The following is a 21,222-nucleotide window of genomic DNA, read 5'->3' as shown; positions in this document are numbered from 1 at the left end:
CCTTTAGTGTCTGGGGGTGGGGGGACTAGCAGGGTAAATACGAGAGGTTACGGAGATAGGGTCTGGGTGGGATTGTTGTCAATGCAGACTCAATGGGCCGAATGGTCGCCTTCATTGTAGGGATTCTATGATTCTAGTAAAAAATGGTGCTAGAAATGCTCATTGGAATTAGATGCCCTCACCATTGATGAGTTTGGGGATGGTGGGGTGGGAATTAATCACCTAATGGGAGTGTTGAGGACGGGAGCCCTCTACCATCTCCCCACTTACATCCCTATTAAGTCAGTGCCGGGAGGTCCATGGATTACTTTCACATCTTGCTGCCATTTGAGGTTCTTAAGTGGGTAATTAATGCCCACTAATGTACCTCATCCTGCTGTCACTGGTATTAATCCAGTGCTAGGCTATGACTTGCCATGTAGGGAGCAGGTCAAGCAAACCTCCGTGTGAGTGGCAATTAATATGGCGGGCCTTCCCTGAAAGAGGCATCACAGAGTTTTGCTGGCTTTCCAAGCAGTGGGTGAGATCCTGTCACCTCCATTAAATACTGCCCTATGCATTGGAGATCCACTCAAGACCTACCCTTAGGATCCTATGTTTGTGAATCCATGACAACAAATTACAGCACAATGAACTCCTGGGGGCAGGGTGAGTGCGATCTTACCAAACAAAGTGCCAAATGAGTGTGAAAACGGGAGAGAATCTTACCTATTTTTTGGGTGAACTCTGAGACGCAATTGTGTGGCACTTAAAGAATAAAAAAGAGCCCAGATGTGCACCAGAATTCTACTGCTTCGCCCACCATGGAATCAGAGTTGGCGAGGGGTGGACAATGGAAATGTCCATTGATGTTGGGCAGGAAACTCGCTCGTGCGAGTTTGTAAAATCCCACCCGTGATTCTTGCCAGGAGGGGGCTGAGCCTATTCTTGATAGGAAGCCAGCTGCTGAGCTCGAGGGGCGCCATGCGCAGGTGCCCTGGTCTCCCAGTTCACTGTGATATCAATCAGCCCCAGCCCCCTTCCTGGACACTGCCCAGCCCTGCTGTCAACTACCCAGGGGACTTCAATGGCTTTGTACCCACTGGCGTGGCCATCACATGAGGTCCCTGTTGCTGGGGACCATACGTGATCCTTGCCGGTGAAGATCTCGATCAACAAAGTCATTAAGGCAAGTGAGCCTGATTGATTCTGTGCTGGTACTCACTAATTATACTAAAATAAGCTCAGAAATATGGAAATCAGCTTCGCACCGTTTATGGGCCTGGAACTGATTTCCCTGGCAGTTCAGAGCCGGTAACATTGTGAGTAGCAAGTAACTGGGTGTGGACCACGTTTTCGCCAGCTCACCATGCCGATTGACCAGTAGGACAAGCCAGTAAGACCCCCCCCCCCACCGCTGCCAGATCTTAGCTGTTGTCATCATCTCAAAGCAGAAATTTACTCCTTACCCTTTGGGAGAGAAAGATACGTCAAAGCTCCTCCTTCTCCTTGTAGCTAGCTTCACACGAGCATGGCCAATGCCCAGGCTGCAATTTGCCCTTCTGGTCAGTGATAGTGACTGAAACAGCTTTGAAAATGTGGGGTTAGATAAGATTGGAAAGAATCAGTGAAAAAGATAATGTAACAAATAGAATCTAATTTGGGGAAATGGAGGAAGAATAGAAAAGCAATGAGTTATTTAAATGGAGAGAGATTACAGAACCCTGCCCACCCCCAGGAGGGTAAGGTGGGTGCCCCTGGGTAGTGCCAGCCTGGCCCCCTGGCACTGCCCAAGTGGAACCGTGACACTGCCCACTGGGCATCAGGCAGTGCCAAAGGACGTGGGACTAGAGGCAGCAGGGTCCATTGGGGATGGGGCCCATAGGAGACTGATCAGTGGGGCTGGGGTGGGAGTTCCCGCTGCCACTCTGCATGGGGATCGCAGGCAGAGGGAAGAAAGGGGGTGACTGTGGCTGCCAGAGGGATTTTGGGGGTGGGATGGTCAGAGAGATTGGAATGGACTGTCAGGGGGAACATTGGTGCTGGCCAGGAGAGGTCCAGGAGACCAGCAATTGGGAGTGGGGGGTGGTGGGGGTAGTCAGAAGGCCGGCAATTGGCGGTTCTGGGGCTGGCCAGTGATCGGGGTGGGGGAGGTCAGAGCGGCAGTGATGCAGTGGGGTTGCAGGGCTAGCCAGCGATCAGGAGACTGGCAGTGCAGGGCCAATGCACATGCATTGATCTTGGTTCTGACAGATCGGCCCATGTGCAGTGGCCCACTCGGTGCTATGCTGCTGGCCTCTCAGGCGTCAATAGACCTCGCTTCCCGAACCTCAGTGTGAATCTTCCCAAGGCGTTCTGCAGCGCTCAGAGTATAGGAGATGCATTTTGAAAAGCTCACTAAAAAAAACCCAGCAGGATTTACTCCAGTTTTTACACAAGTTTATTTGGGAGAATCACCCTCAGGGTGTTTTGCTACAGTTTTACAGGATATTAGCAAGACCACATCTGGAGTACTGTGAACAGTTTTACTCCTCTTATTTAAGGGGCACAATCAGGTCAGCCATGTTCTTAACAAATAGTGGGGCCAACTTGAGGGGCAATATGGCTGACTCTCCTTGATTCGTATGTTTGTATCTGAAGAAGAAACTGACTTGTAAGAGATGAACTGGAGGGAAGATTTTGAGCAAAAAGCAGAAGGAAGAGAAAATCACAGCTGGATGTCTTGAAAATTGAAGGAAGTTATTGGTGAATTATAAAAAACAGGCACAGGATTGAGAGATATGGGAAGACTATAATGAGCCAACAACTTGCCTTTGGACAGAACCATATGATGATGATGAGTGACTGGTATCCCCTGTAAGCCCTGGCTATGAATTTAAAGGGCATAGCTTTTCGAAAGTGAATTATGTGTTGCAAAACTAAATCTTGAAGAACTTTAAAGCTATTTTGGGATCACTAATTTAATTTCAGTTTAAATCCAAATGTTAACTGGTGCTCTTAATCCATAATCTTATTTAGAAGGCTTTTCTAATGGTAAAAAGAACTAAGTCATACACTACAGGACACCACTAATGTTGAAAAGACAATGTAAGTTATTGTCAGTGTTCTTTTGCTTCAAACCATCTTTTTCAGATCTTTAATTTTATGCATCGATCTGCAAATAGCCCAAGTCCCCAGCATACCAAATTGTCACTGAGTGTATCACATTTTCACAACAACTACATACTTGCAGGAAAGTTGCATCTATTTTGTTAAATGCTGCAATAATTGGAGCATCTCTTCAACTTAAGAGTATAAACAATCACTCCATGTTACCTTAGGATAACACGAACAATGCAAATCAATCAGACATTCTTACATGTCTTGATAAACTTGTTCTCCGATCAACTTTCATTGAGCATGTTATTCATTTAATTTTTAAGCTAGTCGGGTGGCCCCATTTTCACTGCTCTTTGTAGCAATTTCTAACTATAATTCATCTATCATTAATAATTTACAAACTGTATATAGCATCAGAAGTTTCTAGTCTATATACAAAAGCACACAATGATGGTAAGAGATGAATTGAGTCCGTCAGTGTTTAGCAAAATGCATTGAAATATTCTTGGGAGTATTTTGGGTGGCAGAGCCTTTTTCTCCATTGTAATAGGGGACCGGATATTATGCTCTATTGATCGAGGACACTGCCCACCCATGCTGATGTGAAATAGGGTTTCAGGCCACTGCGTCAACAATTTAATTTCATCACACCAGTCTGCGGACTTCCGGAAGATGAGCAGGCGTGGGAATCAGCAGCACATCCACCATTTTGAAAGTCCTAATTAACAAGCCATTAAGCTTCAAAACAACATAATTTTTCATTAGTTCTTGGCAATGCAAGAAGAAATGCAGTGTATCATTACATTAACAATATGGACCGGACAAAAACTTTTCCCCAAGGGGTGGCACAGTGGTTGGTACTGCTGTCCCATAATGCCAGGGATCTGCGTTCAATTCTGGCCTCGGGTGACTGTGTGGAGATTGTGCGTTGTCTGCGTGGGTTTCCTCCAGGCACTCTGATTTCTTGCCGCAGTCCAAAGACGTGCGGATTAGGTGGATTGGCCATGATAAATTGCCCCTTAGTATCAAGGATTTAGCAGAGTAAATACATGGGGTCACGGGGTAGGATGGGATTGTTGTTGGTGTAGGCTGTATGGGCCAAATGGCCTCCTCTGCATTGTAGAGATTCAATGATTCTCGGGCATCGGAAGTGAAAAGATTTGAGTGTTTAATGGTATCTATAATAAGTAGCACCGTGGTAAGATCATAGAATCCCTACAGTGCAGGAGGAGACCATTCAGCCCAATGAGCCTGCACTGATAACAATCCCATCTAGGCCCTGTAACCTCACATTTTTACCCTTCTAGTCCCCCTGACATATAGGGGTAATTTAGCAGTGCCCTGAACCTAACCCGCATGTCTTCGGAGCGTGGGAGGAAACCAGAACACCCAGAGGAAACCCACGCAGACATGGGGAGAATGTGCAAACTCTGCACAGGCAGTGACCCTTTGCTGGAACTGAACCTGGGTCGCTGGCGCTGTGAGGCAGCAGTGCTAACCACTGTGCCACCGTACCACTGTGTGATGACCGGGACCGTGGTTGAATGTACCAGCAGAATCTGCTGGGGGAAGCGGCAGCGACTATATGCTTCTTAAGCCATTTTTGTTTTGACCCTTCAATAAAAAATGACTGATTCTGAGAGCAGGTGCCTTTGCAATCCTAGCCATGACCGACTTCCTGTTTGTGGCATTACTCCTCTGCTACATGACATACCATCCTACAATGCTGATTAGCGGTGGAGCTCCCCTTTGCTCTTCTAATTGTCCTTCTTGTCGGATTGCCACTGTTTGGCCATCTGATGCATCGGCTGGAATTTTCCCAGTCTGCCCACCGTGGGAGTTGGAGTGGACGAGAGACGGAGCATGGAAAGGTCCATTTTACAGTTTTGGGATGAGTGAGGCTGTAAAATCCTGCCCATCGAATGAGTTGAGACAGCGGGTTGGGGGTGGACGGAGGTGAACTGGAGGAGGGGAGTGAGTGGAGTGCTTAGTTTCTGTCCCGTCCCTCCTGACTCTGCGGAAAAATGTAAATTTCAGCCCATAGACTGAAATTACATGTCATTAATGTGAACATCAAAGTTTTCTCTTTCCTTTTGTAGCCAAAATAAAGGTTTGTTGGATTTCTACAGAAGCTTTACATTTTATTTTTGATGTTTGTTACAGGTAATCTGCAGTCTCTAACAGCCAACTATAGCTCATCTTGAAGCCTTTTTGAAATGTTGCCTAGTGGAAATTTAGCAATAGCATTGAATAATTTTATGCATCTTTGAATGTCAAGATATGAAGTTAGTAAGTCAACACAGACATGAAACCTTCCAAAGAATAAATGAGTGAAGACTTGAGGAAAGGGAAGGGAACAACTTGCATAAAATTCTAAATATGTCATTGGTCTTAATTTTCTCCATGTTTGAGGTTTTGTTTTGTAAGTGCGTTTTGCAACTTGTCATAATTTAAAATAGCTAATGAATTGTGTTGTTAGTTTATCTCTGTCACCTTTTTGTCCCTATTTTGTATTCCTAACACTGGGATGTATTGTTCCTGTTATAAATCCAGCAACTATATAGAATCCCTACAGTGCAAAAGGAGGCCACTCGGCCCATTGAGTCTGCACCAACCACAATCCCACCCAGGCCCTATTCCCACAACTCACATATTTACCCTGTTAATCCCCCGACACTAGGGACAATTTAGCATGGCCAGTCAACCTAATCCGCACACCTTTGGACTGCGGGAGGAAACCGGAGCACCAAAAGAAAACCCACACAGACAGTGATCCAAGCCAGGAATCGAACACGGGTCCCTGGCGCTGTGAGGCAACAGTGCTAACCGCTCATCCCAAAACTGTAAAATGGACCTTTCCATGCTCCGTCTCTCGTCCACTCCAATTCCCACGGTGGGCGGACTGGGAAAATTCCAGCCGCCCAATGTTATATGTTTGACATAAATACTTTATTAGATTAATGAATTGCACCTTCTAATTTTTTTTTATTTTTACTGCCACTAACATACAGGTCGGCTGTGTACACAACTGCAATTAATGACCTCCGAGCGTTCTGCACGTCTTATTAAAGAACTGGTGAACACTTGCTGGCCGGGGAGAGAAATGATGGTGCAGTGGTCTCCAAGGAACTTACAGAGGAGACACCCACCCATGTCATGGCTGACCACAGTATGGCGCTATCTGTATCACAACTTCCCCGAAGACCTGTCCCTCTTCGAGGAATTGCCATTGATCCCCAAGATGCCTTTAGATGAAACCCAAACGACAGTGAACCTTTTACGTCTCCGAGCTCCATCCCCCATAATCATGGAATCCGACAATGAGAGCCAGCTCCCTGAGTTCCTACCAGACATAATTGAAAAACTCGGTGGGGTTGTCATTAAAGAACTAGACCCATGTTTGCAGCACCCTCTTGTGAAAAAGTACATCCATTCCCCTCTGCCCAGCACCTTGTTACAGATCCTGGATAAGGCAACTTCACAAAAGATTTTCAGTCAGGTTATGTTACTACCTCCAACACACAAAGTCGCATTGAGATCTTTCTTAGCTAGCTTGCCAGAAGTGAATGAGCGAGATAAGAAAATTCTTCAGGAGCTGATGATCTTTAACAAGGTTGAACCAGCTTCTGAAAAAAGCAGCAGAAGTTTTATTGCACTGAAAGGCAGTAAAGTCTTGCATCACACAGCAAAACTTCCACCTGACATACGGCTCTCCGTTCCGGTGGTAAGTTGCAGTGATGAAGCTTCTATTCGGCTAGTTACCTTATTAAAGATTCAACAATTGAAAAGTACGGACTGCCTAAAGATTATATTGCAAGATATTGAAAAAAGCTTTTACTCCAGTAAGGATGTCACAGATATTGTGATTTGGATTCTCATCAATTTAGCTTTCCTTAAGGATGAAAATGTTCTGTTTGTTGAATGGCTAAAGTCTTTGAAATTCATTTCTATTTCTCAGGGGAGATTGATGTCTGCTAATGAATTATTTGATCCTGAAATTGAAATGTTACAGAACTTGTTCTATGCCGACGAGAAAACATTTTTTCCACCCGACAGCTTTACCTCAACTCCAGACATCTTACATGCCCTAAGACAGATAGGCCTGAAAAACGAAGAGCAGTTAAGCGAGAAGGAAGTTGTACAAGTGGCCAAGAGAATCGAAGCGCTGCAGAGCAGTGGCAAAGTCAAGCAAGAGCTGCTAGTCAGAAAAGCGAAAACCTTGCTTACCATTCTGCATAGGCAGAAGGGTTTGCTGATTTCAGCGGAAACAAGGGCAGCGATGCAGAAGTTAAAATGGGTTCCAGTTTGCAAGAAACGTCCTCTGAATTATCCCCAATCCCTAGCTTGGAAAGGAGATGTATTAACTTTTCACAAGGCATGTGAAATGCGAGATGTGTCTGAAGCTGTGTTGTTGGGCTCTGCAGTGCCCCTTGTGGAGGACATCTCTTTGGAAGTGAGAAAATTGTTGGGTTTTTCCACGGAGCCCAGTTTGAGTAAGGTGCTAGGGCACTTGAAAAATGTTGTTGATTGGCACACCTCCAAGGACTTCAATGACGATGAATGGTACCAGTTTCAACATTTCTTGCTCGATATCTATGAGTACATGCAGGGCCACCTGACCAAAGGTAAAGAAGGATTCAAATCCTTGACGTTTCCCTGGGTTTGGACAGGCAAAGTCTTTACTGTCCCTGAACAAGTCGCGATAAAACCAATTCAAGATCTTGATCTCGAGCCTTATCTATATATCCTCCCCAAAACCATGGCAAAATATCACAAATTGTTTACATTTTTTGGAGCACTAGAAGAAATAAATAGCGAATACATCTTCAGTATTATCAAGAGTATCAAACAGCAGTGTGTTGATGAAATCAGTGAGCAGGAAAATAAGCAAAACCTACTTCTGGTTCTGAACATCTTAAGGTGGTTATACAGTAATCAGATCACGGTCAATCTTGATACTCCAATACCTGTCCATTATAGTAAAGATCCCAACAGGTTGGTGATGGAACCCATTCACAATTGTAGCTACTGTGACATTAAAGTAGATGATCTTAATGACTTGCTTGATGATTCCTTAGAACCCATCCACTTGGTACATGAGGATATCCCTATGAAAATGGCCCAAGCACTGCAAGTTCCATGCCTTAGTACCAGGCTCATTAACCCGGAGAACCTGGGCTTTGAGCAGTCTGGACAAAGAGAGCCACTCACAGTACGCATCAGGAACATTCTTGAGGAATACCCATCGGTGGCGGACATCTTTAAGGAGCTGCTGCAAAATGCAGATGACGCCGAGGCATCTGAATGCAGCTTCCTGATTGACATGCGAAGAAATGCAGATATCCGTGAAAACCTTCTCGATCCAGGCATGGCAGTGTGCCATGGACCTGCCCTGTGGTCGTTCAACAACTCCGATTTCACCGATTCAGACTTTGTAAACATAACCAGGTTAGGTGGATCGCTGAAAAGGAGTGAGGTTGACAAAGTCGGCAAATTTGGACTTGGCTTCAACTCCGTTTACCATATTACAGACATCCCGATAATATTGAGCCGTGAGTTCATGATAATGTTTGACCCAAATATTAATCATCTGGGAAAGCATATTCGTGACAAAACAAACCCCGGGATAAAGATCAATTGGAACAAGCACCAGAAGCGATTAAGGAAGTTTCCCAATCAGTTCAGGCCATTTGTGAATGTTTTTGGTTGTGACTTACCACTAACCATTGAAAAACCCTTCTGCTATTTGGGGACCCTATTCAGACTTCCTTTCAGAGTGGAGGAGGAGGCATTAGTTAGTGAAATTAGCAGTGTTTACTATAATAAAGCAGATATTTATTCTCTGGTTGATGAGTTTAGCTTGTGTGGTCACAGATTAATCCTCTTCTCTCAGAACGTAAACACCATGCTCTTAAAATATCTGAAAGCAGATGAAGCTGACCCTAGCCAGGCGCAAACCATCATTTCCATGAAGAAGACCATTTGTTCATCAAAAGCTGTCTCGACGCCGATGAACATCTTAAAGGAGGCTGCGAAACTGATGAAAACACTCGCTAGCACGAGACAACTTCCTTCTGAAGCTCCGAGGTGTGCCTGCATCGTGCAGATCGTGGTTGATGAATTTTTCCAGGTCTTCAGAAAGATTGCTGACCTTCAGTCACCGCTATTCAGAGGGCCAGAAGATGAAGCTACACCTTTCTTTGAGGCTTCGGCCAAGCCGGCTCAGAGTGGGAAGGTAAATGAAGAGGCAGCACCAAAGGTGACCGAATCCACTACATGGCTGATATGTTCGTGCATGGATACTGGAGAAGCACTAGTGTTTTCCCTGCAAGAAGGTGGGAGGAGATTAGGCCTTGTCCCTTGTGGGGCTGTTAGTGTTCTGCTATCTGAAACAGAAGACAAGAAGTGGAGCATTAAAACAAATGGGAGTGCTTATGGAGAAGTGTTCTGTTATTTGCCTTTGAGAATCAAAACTGGATTGCCAGTGCATATCAATGGCTGCTTTGCAGTTTCCTCCAATCGGAAGGAAATTTGGAAAACTGATACCAAAGGGAGGTGGAACATGATCTTTATGAGACATGTGATTGTTCAGGCATATCTAGAAGCGCTTGCTGTGCTACGTGACATGGCTGTTAATGCAGAACTGGTTGATTACAACTATTATACCCTGTGGCCTGACATTGCCTTGGTTCATGATGACTTTGCTGTGGTGTGGCAAGGCCTATATGAGGATATTGCCAAAGGAAGAGGAAACAAGCTGACAGAGGTGTTCTCGGACGGAACCTCCTGGGTTTCGATCAAAAGCATTCGGTTTTTGGATGATGCTTTGCTGCACAGGCCAGTTGTCGGGCCTCTGGCTTTCAAGATCCTTTTGAAGTTCCTCAAGAAGGCTGAGCCGCAGCCATTGTGCGCTGTGGAGCTTCCCTCTTGGGTGAGAGCTGGGTTCGAGGAGGCAGGCTGCAAAAATATATTGCTGGAGAACACGTTTTCTGAGAAGCAGTTTTTCACGGAGGCGTTTTTTCCATACATTGAAGAGATTGAGGCCGAACTACGAGATCCTTTGATGCTTTACGTTCTTGACGAGAAGGTATTGGAGCTTTCAGCGTTTCTACGCGTTACCCGTTGTGTGCCATCCTCAGGGGAGCACCAACAGTTGTCTGTCCCTTCAAGACTCATCCACCCAGAGGGTCGAGTTGCCAAGTTGTATGATGCAAGTGACGGGCGATTCCCCTCTGGAACGACGCAGGACTACTTGAACCCAGTCCGCTTGGTAAAGCTGGTGCAACTCGGCATGATTAAGGATGACATCTCTTGGGAGGATTTACTGGAACGGGCTGAGTCAGTGGCAGTGCTGAACCAAAGTGACCATGCAGCCGCTTGCCACCGTAGCAGCATCATTCTGAGTTTGATCGAAGAGAAGGTCAAGTTTCGGGATCACAGATCCAAAGACTTTGCTGAGAGATTTCAGTCGATACCTTTCCTTCCTTTTCTCAAAAAGCCTCCTGGTTTCTGTCTGCATTGGAAAGGGAACGATTATCAGCCTGAAACCATGTTTGCAGCGAAGGATGTTTATACGGCTGAGCACCAGGAGGTAGTTTGTCTTCTGCACCCCATTCTAAATGAAAATCCTCCCAGTAAAGGATGTGGTCCACTCTCTTCTGGTGTCAAAGATCTCTTTGGGTTATTAAAGAAGCCACCCATTCTTGTGGTGTTGGATCAGCTGAAGAAAGTAGCGACTTCCCTTGATGGCATTACTCTCTGCCAAGAGAGCATCACCAACGCTTGTTACAAATATCTTCACGAAGCCATGCTGAAGAATGAAGCTGCCAGGTCACAGATCAATGAGGAGCTGCAGAACTTTAATTTTGTTCTGGTTGAAAACACTTACGTGGAGTCAGCCAAGGTTGCCTTCCACCTCAATTTTGACGCAACCCCTTACCTGCACCAGCTCCCGAACAAGTACAGGAACAACTTCCGCGAGTTCTTTGAAAAGCTGGGAGTCCAGTCCTCATTCTCCGTGGAGGACTTTGCCTCCGTCCTTCAAGTTTTAAAAACGGAGTGTGCCCAGGAACCTCTCAGTGAGTCCAACTTTCAGCTGTGCCGGAGGATCATCAGCGAAGGCGTCTGGGGTCTGATCAGGGAGAAGAATCGAGATTACTGCAAGAGAAAATACGGAACTCTTCTGTTGCCAGATGGCGAGCGGTTCCTTGTTCCAGCTAAATCTCTGTGTTACAATGATTGCCCTTGGATACGAGTGAGCGATAAAAGTGTGAAATACTGCCACCCTGACATACCAAGGGAGGTAGCTGTGAAGCTTGGAGCGCTACCAAAGCGACACAAAGCTCTAGAGCGTTATGCCTCCAATATTTGCTTTGCCACCCTCGGCAGTGAATTTGGACAGAAGGAGAAGCTCACCAGTCGGATTAAGAGCATCCTCAATGCTTATCCTTCTGAGAAAGAAATGCTGAAGGAGCTGCTTCAAAATGCAGATGATGCCAAAGCCACTGAGATCTACTTTATCTTTGACCCTAGGCAGCACCCAGGAGACCGAATCTTTGACGAGAAGTGGGCACCCCTTCAAGGCCCTGCAATTTGTGTGTACAACAACCAGCCATTCACAGAAGACGATATTCGGGGGATACAGAACCTTGGGAGAGGGACGAAGGAAGGCAATCCAGGTAAGACTGGGCAGTACGGAATTGGATTCAACTCTGTGTACCATATAACGGACTGCCCAGCATTTATCTCTGACAATGACGTTCTCTGCATATTTGATCCCCATGCAAGGTATGCTCCCGGATCTACCAACGTTAGTCCGGGGCGCATGTTCAGAGACTTGGATTCTGACTTCAGAACCCAATTTACTGATGTACTGAACCCGTTTCTGGGCAACCTGTTCAAACTGGAAAATGCTACCATGTTTCGGTTTCCAGTAAGGAACGCAGAGATGGCCAAGATGTCTGAAATCTGTCAAGTTCCCGTATCGGATCAAATGGTGCAGAATCTGTTGGACAAACTGCGGAGCGATGGAGCTGAGCTTCTCATGTTTTTAAATCACATGGAGAAGATCTCCATTTGTGACATTGAGAAGACAACTGGGAACCTGAACGTTCTGTATTCTGTCAAAGCCAAGATTACAGATGGTGACAGGCTGAAGCGGAAACAGTTTCATGCATCTGTACTGGATAGTGTAAATAAAAGGAAGCAACTTAGTCAGATACCAGTTCACCAGATCACTTACACCATGGACATTGAAGATTCTGAGGGCAATCTGACAACCTGGCTGGTCTGTAACCGATCCGGCTTCCCCAATATTGAGAAAGTTTCCAAGACTGTCATTTCAGCTCATAAAAATGAAGACATCACACTCTTCCCCCGAGGGGGAGTTGCCGCCTGCATCAGCCACAATTACAAGAAGCCTTACAGAGCTTTCTGTTTTTTGCCGTTGTCGTTGGAGACGGGATTGCCGGTCCATGTAAACGGACACTTTGCGCTGGATTCAGCCAGGAGGAATCTGTGGCGCGATGACAATGGTGTCGGGGTGCGTAGTGACTGGAACAATAACCTCATGACGACGTTAATCGCCCCGGCCTATGTGGAGCTGCTGGTACAGATACGGAAGCGCTACTTTCTAGGCTCAGACCCTGCAATAACCGTCCTGCAAAATACTCCCACTCACGTTCTGAAGGATTTGATGAAGAAATTTATGACTTTCTTTGCTGCCAATAAGCCTGACATACAGCCGGATTGGTACTGCCTTGTGAGATCCGTCTACTGTTGTCTGCATGAGGACCTCAAGCGTCTTCTCCCAGTGGTACGGATACCGAATGCTGATAGCGGAGAACTGCAGCCGACAATTTTTATTAGCTGGGTGAATACCTCTGTAACAAACAGGAACAGATCCTTTTTTGACAACTTGCTCCAAGATGAACTGCAGCACATGAAGAACACGGAATACAATATCGCAGTCCGCAAAACCATTGCTGAAAATGTTTACAGGCTCAAGAATCTGCTACTTGACATAGGGTTTAACTTAGTCTACAGCTCTGATGAAACGTCCAACATTTACCACTGTTTCAAGGAATCGGGAATCCCAGTGCAGTACGTAACACCCGCTGACGTGCGCGAGTTCTTGCACTCGTTTACATCTCCCGATTCAAGCTGTCACCTCGGGAAGCTGCCAAATCGATTACACCAAACCACCTTAAAGCTCTTTCACAACCTGAAACTTCTAGTCGACTACTGCTTCAAAGATTCAGAAGAGAATGAGATCCGAGTGGAAGGGCTCCCTCTCCTCCTCACTCTAGATAACGTTCTACAAGTCTTTGATGCAAAACGCCCCAAGTTCTTGACAACCTACCATGAGTTGATTCCATCGCGTAAGGAGCTATTTATGAACACGCTTTACATGAAGTACAATAACATCCTGCTCAATTGTGGTGTTGCAAAAGCCTTTGATATCAGCAGCTTTGCTGAGTTGCTGTCGTTTGTGTTGCCAAGAGATTACAGAACAAGATCTGTCGTCAAATGGAAAGACAACTTTGGAAGTGAATCCTGGCTGAAGAACTGCTGGCATTTTATAAGTGACGCAATTTCTGTTAAGGAAGGTGAGGCAGAGATTCGACCAACATTCGAAACTATCACTGAGGTATTAAAGGACTGGGCATTGTTGCCTGGGACAAAATTCACCATTTCCAGCAACAGGATGCTGGTGCCAGAGAGTGATGTTCTAGTACCTCTGAGTTTAATGAATGTCTCCATCTACCCAAATGTCCAGAATGATAAAGTCTTCAACGTACTGATGAAAGCAGGCTGCATTCAACTGGCACTGAGCAAAATTTGCTCCAAAGAGAACATTTTAGTCTCGCAGCTGGCTTTGCACATGGCAAATGTTGAGAGCCCCGAAAGCATTCTGAAGGCCCTCGACTATATGATCCGAACGGCGACACTCAGGACGGACCACTTGTCCGACAATGACTTTGAGGTGCTTCTGACGTATTTTAACAGCAACTTGAAACAACTGACAGCCCAAGATGACATAAGGATCCTGAAGTCTCTGCCTTGCTATAAGGCCATTAGTGGTAACTATGTCAGCATTTTGAAATATGGATCGTGCTTTGTTCTGACAAAGAGCATTCCTCTAACTGGAATCGACAGATGGGCACTTTCCGCTTCCTATGCTTTTCTTGCAGACAACCCCCATCTGAAGGACCTGTTTGCTTTCCTTGGCTGCACTCCTATCGATGATCTCGAGGTATATTTGAAACACTTGCTGCCAAAGTTTGAAAACCTGTCCAGTTCAGCGAAGGTGGAACATCTGGTGCATTTGAAGAAGAAACTCACAAACCTGGACGAAGGCACACCAATCAGGGACCAGCTGTTTGAAAAACTTGAAGGCCTTGCAATTATTCCAGACTCGTCCCACCGCTTAAAGGCCACAAAGAATTTTTACGACAGAACGGAAAGTGTGTTTCAGGTTATGCTGCCGGAAAATGCCTTCATTTCTCAAGACTTTTTCCGGAAACTGGAACAAGTCGAGAAGCCCAAGAACCGTGCTGCCTTCCTCACGTCGTGGATAACATTCTTCCGAAACATCGGCCTGAAGTACACGGTCTCCCAACAACAGCTGCTGCAGTTTGCCAAAGAGATAGGGACACATTCTCAATCAGAGAACTGGTCCAAAGAAACAATACAGAACAAGGTGGATGTCCTGTTGAACCATATTTTTCAAGAAAGGACTGACCTCTTTTCTGGAAATTTTCTGAAGGATCTTTCGTTGATTCCATTCATCTATCCAGAACGTGCTCCAGCAGATCTCTTGAAGCTCCACCCCCAATTTCAGGAATTAAATGGGATTCTCCCTCTAATACGGTTCAGTGGGTCACAGGTCAGTCCCAAGTTCAAGCAATCCGATGTCATGCAATTATTGTGGACCTCGTGCCCAATTCTCCCAGAAAAGGCAATACCTTCGAGCGTCAAGGAGCAAGAAGATAGCAAACTTGGTAATCAGGAGCAAGTGGAAGAGGTTCTGGCAATGTTGAATGTCAGTCTGGACCCTCCGCCCGACAAAGTCATTAGCAACTGCAAAAACATCTGTAATATTGCATCTCCAGAAGATGACATGATTAAAACGCGAGTCAAGGTCTTGCGCAGTACTTACGAATTTCTGAATGCAGAAAAGAAAGATTTCCGTTTCCACCTTCGAGGAGTTGCCTTTGTTATGGTTGAAGACGGGTGGAAACTACTTAAACCTGAAGAGGTTGTGATAAATCTTGAGAATGAGTCAGATTTTAAACCATACCTCTACAAGCTGCCTCTAGAACTTGGCACTTTCCACCAATTGTTCAAGCTTTTGGGTACAGAAGACGTTGTTTCAACCAAACAGTATGTTGAGGTTCTTGGACGTATATTCAAAATATCTGAAGGGAAACAGTTGGAGCCAAATGAAATGCGAACTGTTAAAAGGGTTGTTTCTGGACTATTTAAGAGCCTTCAGAATGACCCGGTAAAGGTCAGAATTGATCTTGACAATGTTCGGGAATTAGGCCTTCATCTTCCAAGTAACGATGGGAGATTAGCAAAGTCAAATATACTGGTTTTTGATGATGCTCCACATTATAAGAGTCGGATGCAGGGCAATGTGGGTGTTCTAATGCTTGTGGATCTTAGCCAGTGTTACCTAGGCAAAGACCATGCCTTTCACACAAAGCTAATCATGCTGCTTCCTTCAAAATTGCGGCCGAGGCTACTTAGCGGAATCCTGGAAGAGATCCTAGATGAAGAAACGCCAAAAATATGTCAGTTTGGAGCGCTGTGTTCCCTGCAGGGCCGCCTTCAGTTGCTCCTGTCTTCGGAGCAGTTCATCACCGGCCTCATCCGGATAATGAAGCATGAAAATGACAATGCCTACCTCGCCAATGAGGAAAAGGCCAGCCGGCTCTGCAAGGCCTTGCGCGAGGGTTTGAAGGTTTCTTGTTTTGAGAAACTGCAGACCAGCCTTCGCGTGAAAGGATGCAGTCCGATCCCGCACAGCAGGAGTGAGACGCTAGCGTTCCTGAAGCGATACGGAAACGCGGTGATCCACCTATATATCCAGCATGCCGAGAGCAAGGACATCAACTTCCTTTTAGCTCTAGCAATGACCCTTAAAACTGCAACTGACAACTTGATTTTAGATACCTCCTACTTGATAGCCATGCTTGGTTGCAATGACATCTATAGAATTAATGAAAAGCTTGACAATTTAGGTGTTAAGTATGATTCCTCTACTGTACCGTCAAAACTTGAACTGCCTCTGCCAGGTACACCCATACCAGCAGAAATCCATTACTTACTCCTCATGGACCCATTGAATGTATTCTACCCAGGAGAATATGTTGGCTATCTTGTTGATGCTGAAGGTGGTGATATATATGGATCATACCAGCCAACCTATACTTACGCCATCATTGTACAAGAAGTAGAAAGGGAAGGAGATGAAAATTCCAGCTTTTTGGGAAAGTATTTCCAAATTGACATTGGCTACAGCGAGTATAAAATTGTAAGCTCTCTTGATCTCTATAAATTTTCGAGACCGGATGAAAGTTCGCAAGGAAGGGATAGCACACCAACCACGCCCACCAGCCCCACCGAATGCCTTTCACCAGGCCTCAGGCCGATTCCTCCCCATTTTCCTGGGAGGGAAAGTCACAGAGTGCCGACGTCAAAGCACCAGTCTCCACGGAAGATAAAGCTACATGCTTTGCCTGAAATCCTTCGTGAAGTCACCGCTGTGTTGGAGCAGGCGTGGCGGCTGCCTGAGCCAGAAAGGAAAAAGATCATCCGCCGGTTGTACCTGAAGTGGCATCCCGATAAAAACGCGGAGAATCTGGAGATTGCAACAGAGGTCTTTAAGCATCTGCAAAATGAAATCAACAGGCTGGAAAAGCAAGGTCTGGGAGGTTCCGAATTTGGTTCAGACAGAGCATCGAGAAGAACTTACTCCTCCTCGTCTGCTCGGTTCCAATCTGAAAAGTTTTCGTTTCAGAGATTTTATACGTCGTGGAACCAGGAAGCGACGAGCCATAAATCAGACAGGCAGCATTTCAAAGGGAGGTTTGCATCCGCTCCAGGATCATCGCACTCCTCGCGATTTTTTGTGCCTCCAACTTACAAAACGGTGGGCAATCCCATAGAGGCACGAAGGTGGCTCCGGCAAGCTCGGGCAAACTTCTCTGCGGCTAGGAATGACCTGCATAAGAATGCCAACGAGTGGGTGTGTTTCAAGTGTTACTTAGCAGCAAAACTTGCCTTGATAGCAGCTGAGTACGCGGTTAAGGGAAAGTCTGACAAAGACGTCAAGCCGGCTGCGCTTGCGCAGAAAGTGGAGGAATACAGTCAAAGTCTGGTGGGACTTGCGACTGACGTAAATACTCTGGAAGCATATGGTGTCGACGGGCTGAGGACCCGGTATCCAGATCTCCTCCCTTTTCCCCTGATTCCAAATGATAAATTCACGTCTGAAGTTGCAATGAGAGTGATGGAGTGCACCGCTCGAATCATCATCAAACTGGAAAACTTCATTCAGCAAAAACTGTAAGATCGCGCTGAGTGAGAATAACAAATACATGAACACTAACCAGGGAAAATGTACATTACATCACATTTCTATCTGCTCCCAGCATTTAATGCACACCCGAGCATTTTGTTAACTGAGGGGAGAAAAGATTAACATGATCATTTAGAGTTTGTTCCTCCTTTTACCTTTGCATTTACTTATGTTCATTTAGCTTATTAAATTATTTTTGTTTAATAAAATATTCCTGGTAATATTTAAAGGCTGAACTCAGATACCGATCTCCAGACAGAAATGTGTAATTTCCAGTAACATAAATGGACAGTGTAAGGCTGATTACATTGTATGGGTAAAGCAATTCTGTGGCATTTCCTCTACAGCACAGCACTCGATGCAGTGGTTCTGAGCCTAACATGTTTTTGAAATGGACAAAATACTTTTTCTTTTATATATGCACCAAACAATGCGAGTTAGTTTGCTTTTTGCAAGCTGTACATATGAAACTGCTGTAAGAAAGGAAAATGCAACGAAACGTGCTTTTATCATGCAAAAAGTATATGGAAAAGAATTTGATTATCTGATAAGTCACCTCAGTACAGAACAGCCCTCCTTTGGTGCAGATTGTTTTTTCACAATTGGTTCGCTGCTCCATACAATATATAAATGTAATTTCATTAGGTCAGAATGTTCAATTATAAGCCATATTACATCCTAAACAAATTGCAGTTCAGCAAAGGAAAAATATCATTTTTAGCACAGAGCTATACCACATTCAGCCCATATTAGCACTCTGATCATTTATCTGCCATTGCCAGCTGCTCTGTCTAATAATGAAACTATTTCAGTGACTTAACCCCCACATAAAACCTCCAGGTGGACATTGTATTAATCTCTGCACTATGGTATTTGAGTAGAGCTTTTCCAGTTACTGTTACTTGCCTTGGGAGAGAAGTAGTTCATTAAAAGTGATATGCCCACTTCAGGTTTCCGTTTTGAACAGAATAGTTCCATGCGGATACGCAATTGACAGAGCACGATCGAAGTAGTCTTTTCATGCATCATCCAATTGTAACCGTGGTGAAACAATGTGATGTTTGGTGTATTTTCATCGGCTGGAGCACTGCAGTCCAGGGTAAAGCTGAAACATGTCCAGCTGCTGCACTTGAGCTACTGTTCCCAATATAAATAGGGGCAATCTTACTTTACATTGTTTTAAATGCCTTAAATTATTGCAACAGGTTTATTGTAACTTGCACTAGATTAATTGAAAGATTACTTAACCGTGCTCCTTTGTGGGGGTTAGGGAGAGGGTTAAGATTTAATTTTTCCTGTAATGCTTGCAGTTGAACTCCAAGTGGCTGTTATTATGCAAACAAGATTTTGCCAAATATATACAATAGAAGTCTAAACACTACACATAATACACATTCTACAAGTATTCACAGAATGGGCTGGGTCCAAACATTGGCCCATGTATCTCACACCATAGTTTTACAGAATTAATGAAATATTAGCAACTTTATTGCAGGTTTAAAACCTGAAAATTCTATTTAATTGTGTGATAAAAACAACAAAAAACTCATTTTATACATGCAGCATCGTGCAATATTTATGTTCTTCAAAGTGTTTGAGTACTTTCCGACCCAAATTTTCCAAAAACACTTTGCTCACTAAATCAACAGTGAGGTCAAAATGGACAGATATATTTTTGACTACTTGGCATGACATTTTCATAGTCAGTTTCTGCCATTCATTCTGCAGAGAAGGTGTGTTTTAATGTATTTTCAGTTTTGATTTTATATTATTGTATTATATTAGTGAACAAATGGTAAAGGTGCTAGTCTGCATGTATATATTAATGCGTTTTGTGTATTTTGTTTATGATGTCCTCATATTTCTAGAAATTATTGAAGAGGTGGGTTAACTTGGTTGCCACTATTGTGTTTGTAATGAATGTGATAACAGGATCTGCTTTTTATTTTTTTAGTTTTATATATGAATTAGCCACTTTATTTGGCGTCCTATTTAATTGACTTGAAATGTGTTTTCACTACTGGAAACATAATGTTTAAGTTTTTATGTTCTGACTTTGAGTACTGTTCCAGCTCTTCTACTGAAAGGTGGTTAGCATTTTATTGTTTCTGTTGAAAAGACAGCTTCTCCTGTGTACCATACTCAACACATTTCCCAGCATTTCACTTTCCAAGAGCAGACATAAGGGGAGATGGAGGCATGGCGGTAATGTTACTAGACTAGTAATCCAGAGGCCTGGACCATGTTCCAGAGGCATGGGTTTGAATCTCACCACAACAGCTGATAAAATTTGAATTTGATTAATAAATCTGGATTTTGAAAGCTCAGTCATGGCGACCATTAAACTATCATGAGACTGTTGTAAAAACCCATCTGGTTCACTTATGCCCTTTAGGGAAGGAAATTTACTATCCTTAGCTGGCCTGGCCTATATGTGACTCCAGACCCACAGTAATGGGGTTCATCCTTAACTGCCCTATGATATGGCCCAGCCACTCGGTTCAAGGGGCAGTTATGCACGGGCAACAAAATTTGACGGCGATGCCCGCATCCCATGAAAGAAGGTAAAACAACATAAGCCATTCATGTTAACTCCCACTTGTGGAATCTCATGTATATTGTTTCAAGGTGTCAGCAGTCATTCCTATTGTTACATTCTCTCTGAGGAAAAGAATTCTGTTTTGTCAAGCACATTTTTTTCCTCCAAGAAAAACTGAGGCAGAGTTAGCCACCATCTCTGACTAAGCACAATGTTCTATAAAGGTGACACTTCACTGGTTTCTAAGAACACATGTAATATCTGTGCAGGTTTTCTACGCATGGCAGCATTTGAAACACAACGGGTGCTTTACACTGATAATTTGTTGTACTTTGCTCACTTTTATCCTCTGAGGTTAAGGTTTCAAAACTGCCGTCACAACTGTGTTGGTGCATACGTCAGTGACCTAAAGCAGGAATATGTGCTCATTACTCGGGATATTAAAACACAGTCAGGACTGTGTCACAGGTTAACCATTATATTTTCTTGACATTCAGCAGCAACTTCAGCACTATTTAGGTACATTGTACCATGATCACATGTAGAACATACTGTCTGAGTCGAGTTTGCTGTTGTGTATATTTGACAGAACTGTAACTGCAAGACTATGGTGTGATGTTTACCAGCAGCTGATAGACTGTACAAGCTGTTGTGATGAGAAATGCATTTTTAAAGAATGATTTTAGTAATGCTTCTGAATTCGGAGCTGCATAGCACTGTCAGCTGATGTACCAACTACAATAAAATAACTTCAGTAAACCGTTGTCTCCATTATTGTAACTTCTAGCATAATAACATTAGCATATTGCATGCTGCTTTTAACTGTCTAATAATTATGCTGCAAATCAGCCTCTTTCCTCACTTACACTGAACTAGATTTAGAAAGTTCCCTCCTATAATTCTTTCCCACTGTTGAATAGGGATAAACACCCGTCTTCAAACATCCAGGCTCAACACAATCAAAGTGCGAACATAAGAACTAGGAGCAGGAGTAGGCCATCTGGCCCCTCGAGCCTGC

The 21,222-nt window shown here is 44.4% G+C and overlaps 1 protein-coding gene across 3 annotated transcripts in view; it reads left to right on the top strand.

Annotated features, from left to right (window-relative positions):
• sacs (sacsin molecular chaperone) overlaps positions 1-20,935 on the top strand; it is a 127,520-nt gene extending 106,585 nt beyond the window's left edge. For all 3 annotated transcript variants that reach the window (XM_080197340.1, XM_080197338.1, XM_080197339.1), the window contains one exon: positions 6,090-20,935. In XM_080197340.1, the coding sequence (XP_080053466.1) occupies positions 6,090-17,656 (11,567 nt within the window). In that variant the 3' untranslated portion in view covers positions 17,657-20,935. The remainder of the gene's footprint in view (positions 1-6,089) is intronic.
• The last annotated feature ends 287 nt before the right edge of the window (positions 20,936-21,222 follow it).

The sequence above is a fragment of the Carcharhinus amblyrhynchos genome, chromosome 10 (genome assembly GCF_965287045.1).
Source record: "Carcharhinus amblyrhynchos chromosome 10, sCarAmb.v2.hapA, whole genome shotgun sequence".
NCBI lineage: Eukaryota > Metazoa > Chordata > Chondrichthyes > Carcharhiniformes > Carcharhinidae > Carcharhinus > Carcharhinus amblyrhynchos.
The sequence above is the reverse complement of the archived record's forward strand: the minus strand, read 5'-3'. Positions and strand labels throughout refer to the sequence as shown.